This window comes from Pogonomyrmex barbatus, unplaced genomic scaffold, assembly GCF_055798465.1.
Source record: "Pogonomyrmex barbatus isolate J1 unplaced genomic scaffold, ASM5579846v1 scaffold13, whole genome shotgun sequence".
Lineage (NCBI taxonomy): Eukaryota > Metazoa > Arthropoda > Insecta > Hymenoptera > Formicidae > Pogonomyrmex > Pogonomyrmex barbatus.
Window position 1 is genome coordinate 764034 of NW_028297109.1, and position 8043 is coordinate 772076.

The 8043-nt window shown below is 33.8% G+C and overlaps 1 protein-coding gene and 1 pseudogene across 3 annotated transcripts; both read left to right on the forward strand.

Moving 5' to 3' along the window:
• Positions 1–1374: 1374 nt before the first annotated feature.
• On the forward strand, positions 1375–2290 carry LOC148937513 (uncharacterized; annotated as a pseudogene).
• A 67-nt stretch (positions 2291–2357) lies between these two features.
• Positions 2358–7379, forward strand: LOC105424086 (uncharacterized). Of its 3 annotated transcripts, XM_089072269.1 has the most exons (5): positions 2358–2552; positions 4548–4650; positions 4742–5292; positions 5479–5553; positions 6689–7379. In XM_089072269.1, the coding sequence occupies exons 3-5, from the start codon at positions 5178–5180 to the stop codon at positions 6952–6954; spliced, it is 456 nt and encodes a 151-aa protein (XP_088928395.1). In that variant the 5' UTR covers positions 2358–2552; positions 4548–4650; positions 4742–5177; the 3' UTR covers positions 6955–7379. The 3 variants fall into 3 exon arrangements, with proteins under 3 accessions (XP_088928395.1, XP_088928393.1, XP_088928394.1); XM_089072267.1 differs by having other exon boundaries at positions 4463–5292; XM_089072268.1 differs by having other exon boundaries at positions 4548–5292.
• Positions 7380–8043: the final 664 nt, after the last annotated feature.

Below are 8043 nucleotides of genomic sequence, written 5' to 3' on the forward strand. Positions count from 1 at the left end.
AGTCGGTGAAACCCGACAGAGCTGAGTGAAACCTCAGCCCGTAGGTAGAGAAAGCCGGTGAAACCCGGCAGAGCCAAGTGAAACCTTGGCCCCGAGAGGTAGTAGGTTAGGTCGGCAGCAGGAGTCGGATCGCAGGATAGGATCTGGTCTCGATGTCTCGGCCGGCCGGGCTTATATACCCGGCCGACATTCCCCACTGCGCGCCGTCGGTCCGGTGGTGGGGAGTCGGTATCGCGTGGGGACATCGCGAGCGAAATAGCGTGAGCGAGACGGCGCGTGCGCCCTGCAGGCAAGCGAATGCGATAGCGCGAGTGGTGTACGTGCAAGCGGGATGGATAGTGCAGGATAGTAAGCCAAGCGTTTCTCTGTATGTATATATGTATGTGTATATTTACGTATATGTGTGTATGTACATTCGTAACGGCCCTGCCGTTACATCTTTAACGAATAGGAATTAGCGAGTCATTAGAGATGTGGGGGGAGTTAGCACTATCATAGTGCTGAATTTTAAAAAGAGTCTGATTGGTACGGGAAGAATTTTTAGGGAGGATAATTAGATAGTGGATCTGAGCCTTTATTAACATATGGCATTATCTAAATATTTGTGGCTGAATGAGTCGGCGGATTAAATAACTGACTCCACGAAGACGGCTATTCGAGTATGCAGCCTGCCATGAGAGAAAACAGATACCTACTTTGACAATTTATGGTCATCGTCAGTGCACTAAAGGTTTCTTTGCGTTCGACATATGGCTGTCAAATATTATTTTAGCTTAGTTGCAATTCAATCGGGTTTTATAGTTTATTTGTTAGTTCGAAAAGCGAGCCCTTAACAGTCTGAGGATTACGTGTTCGGCTGGCGTCCACAGAGCTTGAGCTCGTAAAAATTATTTTAGTTTACTATTCAACATGATTTTTTATGCTGTATCGGAGTTCGCCCATTCGCTCCAAAAAGAGAGAAGAATCGTGAAGTCTACCGGGTGTAATAATTTACTTACAATTTATGTGTTTTGCTATCATATCAATCCAGTAAAAGCAATTTAGTATTAAATAATTAGTATTAAATATAACTATGTTCTTAATTATTCATGATGACGAAAGTTATATTAAAGTAGCAAATGTTTATTCGTTTTGATTTCATGTTATCTTGTGGAGGATGAGAACATATAGACATTAAATAAAAATATTAAATATTAGATATTAAATAATTGTAAACAGTGTAAGCGTTGTGTATTAGTATAACCATTATAATAGATGTGGAAACATTTTCGTAATTTGACAACGAGATAACAAAATTGTTGCCTGCAGGCAGAGCCAACAGGAGCAGGTAATGATAATTCAGCTAGTAGAGACGATTATGAATTCGATGTTTCAATGTTTCACAATCAAGAAGATTCTACAAACAAACGCAATGGAAACTTTTTCGAAAATGCGTACGACAATAAAGAGCTTTCGATTTGGTTACGTTCATGGAAATTGAAACACAACATTTCACACAGTATGTCCGAACTCTTGAGTCAATTGCGTGTATATGATCATACTGATTTACCAAAGGATGCAAGAATGCTACTAGGGATACCCAGATTTAATCCTATCAAGATTTCAGTCTGCGGAGGTAATAATTTTCAATTTAGCTTGAAAAACGCTCTAATTGACCATTTGATATGTACTAATTATGAATTTAAAAATAACGTGATTGTAATCGATCTGAATATTGATGGACTATCAATAAATAAGAGCAGCAAAAGTCAAATTTGACCGATATTGGGCAAGATCTATGAAAATAAAACATTCACGCCCTTTGTCATTAGTGCCTATCACGAATACTCGAAATCTAAATCTGTACAGATTTTCTGGCTCCTTTTTGCAAAGAATACCGTGAACTTCGACGCACAGGAATTATTTTCCGTGGAAAAACTATGCAGTGAAAATTAGATGTGTAATTTGCGATAGCCCTGTCAAATTGTTTGTTACGGATACTAAAGGACACAATGGCTTCTTCGGATGTGGAAAATGTATACAAGAAGGCACGTTTGACAATCATCGCATGCTTTTTTTAGAATTGGATTCACCTACTCGAACTGATGAGAATTTTAAAAATAGATTGCAAGAAGATCACTATACTGACACATCTCCATACTTCGGTATCCATATTGGAATTCATACTGCCTATGGTGTCACGTTTCCTTCTAGATTATATTCATCTAGTGTGTTTAGGAAGAAACTATTACAATTATGGACAAGTAGATTTATCAAAGCTAAGTGGACAAAAAATAATAAGGTTGTCTGACAAATTAATTGCTATTTCAAAATAGATACCGAAGGAATTTCCTCGAAAACCACGATCATTGGACGACTCGCCTCGATGGAAAGCAACTGAATTGCGGTTGCTTTTTCTATATGTAGGACCAATCGCTCTATATGATATTTTGCCACGATAATTTACAACATTTCAATGTGCTACATTGTGTTATTCGCATACTATGTCATCCAATTGATTGCTTATACAACAATGAATATTATAGCAGAGATCTGTGATTTATTTTGTGAAAGTATGTAAACAGTTGTACGGAGAAGATTCAATTATTTATAACGTGCACAATTTAAACAAAGACGTAGTCAAATATGGACAATTTCTCTGCATTTCTTTTTGAAAATTACATATAGACATTAAAGAAAATGCTTCGAAAAACCGAAAAGCCTTTGCAGCAGCTGTAAAGAATCTCCGAAATAAATACTGAACTTATAATTATATTACTTATTGGCAATGAATCTACTCATTTTATATTAAAGAAGGAATTTCGAGAAATTCTTCCCGCAAATTGCAAAAGAGCACATCGTGCAATTTAAAGACTTTGTTCTGATAACTAAAAAACTTAAACTTAACAATTGTTGTTATTAAACACATTTGTTACAACGGAGATACTTCCGCCGTAATTGCGAAAAAATTTTTAACAAAAAATTCATTGCCTCTATACCCATGTTTATCGGAAAATATGAATGTATATGTTACGGTCAATGTGTTTAATGTGGGGATTTTATAAAATGACCGGGCATTGTATAGAATGCCCAATTGTTTTGGACAGTGTGTATAATGGGCAGATATTTCACAAATAGCCCGAACATTATACAGAATGCCTAGAAAGTGGTGATCAATGTATGATCATTGAAACAAATGATGATCATTGAATCGCTCTGACAAGGAAATTAAAAAATGTGTTTTTTATTGAGACAATAAATCCCTTAATCAAAATCAATATACAGTCATTATAATCATATATAATAGTTAATCAGTTAAGAATCATTTATTGGAGCAAGGCAAAGAACTGTGGCACTTGGAATTACAGCAGAGCTGACAGGTAACTTTGCACGCGTACTTTTTTGAAACACATTTGGTTTTGCAGTTGCATTTCTTATATGTTTCTCCCTGTGACCCTGACACGCTGTTGTAAGAAATGCAGCCTCCCTCAGAGAAATCAGTTTGCTATCCTCGCCTTTGCAGTAATAGCAGCTAAGTCTAATAATCTTTCTTTGCACGGATGTATTTTTGCATGCGTGTATTTGTGTTGCTGAAGTTGGCCATGTTCAGAGCAGAGTGTGTACAAATCATCATCACACTCTTCATCACTGCTAAGATATAGAAGAATGTGTGAGGAGCGATAGGCAGAGTACAAGCGATAACAGATGAAGATAAAAGAATGTCAGTTATAGGCAGAGTATATGAAGCGATGAAAGATAAAGATAAAAGAATGTCAAATTGATGAATTCAACACACACTGCCCAACAAACCGTGGGCATTATATAAAATGTCCATTTGTGAAATACCTGCCCATTATACACACTGCCCAAAACAATTGGATTCTAATGCCCGGTCATTTTACAATATGCCACGTTAAATACATTGACCGTAACATGTACATTGTAAACAATTTATCCCAGTTAATGATGTGGCCAGCTACTGAAATTTCGAATAAAGCTATTCAGCTTCTATTCAGGGAAGACTCATGATGCTGTAGGCCATTGCTACATTCATCATAGAACTAAATTACAAATTAGTATGTAGTACTATTTGATTGCGTGCTAATATGATTCAATTTTATTCATAAATTGCGGCAATATTTTAATATTGTGCACATTCGAATGCATAATTGCATATATTTTTTTTTTATTTATCTTTATTTACTTTATGATATACTATGTTTATGTGTAATACAATGTATATTAATTTATAAATGTATATTTATATTTTTTGTTATTGTAATATTGTCCATGTTTCAATATTATTTGTACTTATATATTAGTATATATTTTAAATAATACATCAATATTATGTTCGTTTTAACCCATTCACAATGAATTATATTTTATTTTTTACATTATTATTATATTATTATAGAATAACCACATGCAGTCATAAAATGAATATTGAATAGTTTTAATTTAGGACTTATAAACTTTTTAGAATGGAGTATTACGTTTTATTATATAATATGTACTGCATATCTGTACCATCATCATGGATCGATTTCGATCAAAATACTTTCCAGATGCCCAAAAAACATATAGAACTGTCTAAAGCGTGCTATAAACAGCTTACTCCATCAGACGATTGGCAGGAACTATTGTTCAAGAAAAAGTTTGGACCATATAGTGCGTTTCAACAATTGCAACAAGTGCAAAAATGCAATAATTAACATTACATATGTATTTATCCCAAAATTAAAATTTCAAAAACTTACAGTAATGCACGAGCAGTTGAAAAGACCGTGAGCGAAATTTTTGTCGACATCAAACGATGAAAATATATTTATTCCAAACTACTGATGACAAACAAAAAAGATTAAAAAACGAAAATTTTAGCGACACATCAACGGATATGAAAGTATTTATAGGAAATGTCTTTGTTCGTTATATCAAAATATTAATGTAATTTTTAAAATTGTCTAGAAGAGCAAGAAGAAAAAAGAGAAAAGAAGGGAAATTTTGGAAGCCTTCCAATTATGTTCCGCAAAAAAAAAGTGAACATTTATCTGATGGTCAACTAATCGAAAAATTTCTTTCTTTATTAAACCAGGTTAGATTTTTTTACACGCAATGCATAATATTGGCAATGATTCACAAATGATATAAAATTAATTATAACATGTTATTAATGCATAAAATATGGACCAAAGGAAATGAAAAAACAGGCCTTTATTTCTCATAATGAATATAACGATTCAGTATTGGATGACCTGCGGAAAGGCAGCGATTCATCGCACAAAGAATACTCTGATAAAGCATATTTATCAGGTATTACATTAAAACTAGACTGAACATAAAGTGTATAAAGTATTCAAGAGCATTCGTTAATATATTGTTTGTATTTAATATTGCAATATTGACAACTTCGTTGGCTGAATTGAAATAGTAATCTACTTAAATAAAAAAAAGCATTAACATTTTAAAACACATGTAACATTTGCATTTTGTTTTCAGAAAAAATAGATGAAATGAAGAATACACCTATAAATGATACAAAGTTCGAGGAAATGAGAAAAGACAGGGAAGAAGGTATATTAGACTCGCGTAATTATTTCAAATTTCCAGAAAGAATCACATTATGTATTACATAGTATACATACCCAGATAACAAAATGCTAGCAATTTGCTGGCAGCAAATTCGGTCAGATATTGACTGCAAGTCCATAGTCATTTGTGTCCGCATTAGGCTCAAGATTTGTCGGCAAAGCTGTTGATATGTTATGCCAGCAGATTTTGTTATATTTTTGATGGCAATTTGCCGACATCATCAGATATTACAGATTTTGTATACAATTTGATACCTTTCTGCCATCAAACATTGATAGTAGACCTTGCTCAAAATCTCTATCTCTGTTTGCTATCAAGGTTATAATTATATATTGTATATCATAATATACAATAATATACATACATTGCATACGAAATGTACAAAAGATTTAATAGATTTTATTTATATATGTGTGCGTGTGTGTGTTTTCTGTTTTTTAATTTCAAACTATTTTACATCTTAAAATATTTCATATTTTGCTGTCAGCGCTACGAGAAATAAGTATCGCCAAAAACTTCAAAAATAAGGAAAAGCTTGACGAAGCGAGGAAAGAGACGAAAAAAGTATACTACCATTTGTAATTCGTAATCATACTAAAACTCTATAACATTAACGGATGAAGAGTCAGAGTTGTTATTGAAATAATTGATAATCATGATAAATGTGGTGATGTAACGTTGTCATTAGATTGTGTGTGCTGGAAATTAAACGATACGTTTCGTAATTTTTCATCGAAAATGCAAAATCAAACCCTATTCGTTTTGATTTCCTTTCTCGATGCCGAGAAAAATTTTTGATTTTGTGCAATATTTGAGATTAAAATCTGGGTTGTAAATTTTAGATCGCTGTTTTCGATTGATAATGCAGTGCTATTACACTCCAGAGAAATATTTTTTTGTCGTTTTATAGGAGGTTCAATAAGTGAGCCACAAATAGTTTCCGAAATTATATTTCCTTCTAGACAAACTGAAAATAATTCAGTACATAATCATTTAAATATACGTACTGCCATAAATGAAGGCTATAGGTCTTGTTGTGATAAGTTCTATTGCTTTTACTTTACTGCTATCACATTATAGAATTGTGTTCTGTTTATATAATTATTTTATCTTTCAGACGTATATCGAAAAAAATTTTTACAAGAATACACAAATGTAAGCTCAATCACGTCATTCATCTACTTGAAAATGAGGGAGATAGTGAATCCTACTCAAAGGGACCTGTTACAACTATTTGGAATCGATTTTTTCTCCTTGAAATATGTTATTAAAAACAAAAAAAGAAACATATTTTTTTATATGTGCCCAATCGGAGTTTTAAGAGGTGAAACAAGTCCTCAAAGGCTAATCTATATTTTTTATTTTCATTTTGATTATCAATGAAACAGTGAGATATATAAAAAATGTTTTAGACAAAACTTTTATTATTCCTTATGTACTTTATAACTGTATATTTAGATTTTTTAAAAATTTAATATTTTTGAAACTATCCCCATTTCTTATTATTTTTATGTAATTTAAATTTTTCCTAAGAATAAAAATTGAAGGCAATTTTATACTATATTTAACCATATATGAAGTTATTTTACAAAATCGCATTTTTCAGAAATAATCTGAAAACGTCTCTATATGAATCAGAATCACGCTTCTGTTGGATGACATCGTTACGTAGTGTTTGAGCGTTATGCCCACGTTTCTGTTATGATCAATCTCCACGCCATCGAGCTCGTATCGAACATGAACGCGACAACATTATTTCCCAATATTACATCAGATCTTTCGACAACTCTGTTCTTCGTTAGTTTTCCTCCGACATATAGAAAGCTTTCATAGGCAATGTGTACAAATCTTGTTGCTGTATGGCTATTCTTATCTCATCGCTGTACCCGAACGTTGTATTGGCAAACGGGTTGTACGTGTGAGTCTCAATCTTGACGAAGATTGGCTTCGTCTTCGATGTTTAGGATATCAGTCATCTCACAAGTTGCGCATCGCGAATCCTAAAGCTTGTAAAAATTTAACATTCGATGCGTTTCTTCCTCTTCTTGATGCAGCCGGATAAGCGAATATTGTCGATCGATGTTTTTTTTTGTAAAAGATGCGTTATCTCTCTGTGTATGCATCACTTCGTTCAACGAGCACCTCAAATGTCACGCTCGCGTTATCGCTGTCGCCGTCGTACAATTTGACGGTGATCTCTTCTCCTTTGAAATTGAGCAATCGTTCTGGTCAACAATGCGTATCATTAGTTCTGTAATGCTCCGTACGATGACTGGCAAGTAAATGATCTGCATCGGCCTTTCCGATATCTTATATCCTAGCGGCATGCTCGGAAAATTCGTGTATCGTGTGCATACTTTTGTCGTTGCTGTACGCGCCCGCGGTTGTACTCTACACGAATAATGTTTACGTTCATTATGTTGATTGACATGTTCATGCCATCTTCGCGATTGCAGTATACGCTTCGAGAAA

Coding starts and splice junctions, on each gene's coding strand:
- LOC105424086 (XM_089072267.1), top strand. CDS start 5,178: ATGAAAAAACAGGCCTTTATTTCTCATAATGAATATAACGATTCAGTA. Junction 5,293..5,478: donor TGATAAAGCATATTTATCAG/GTATTACATTAA, acceptor TTTTGTTTTCAG/AAAAAATAGATGAAATGAAG. Junction 5,554..6,688: donor GAGAAAAGACAGGGAAGAAG/GTATATTAGACT, acceptor TTTATCTTTCAG/ACGTATATCGAAAAAAATTT.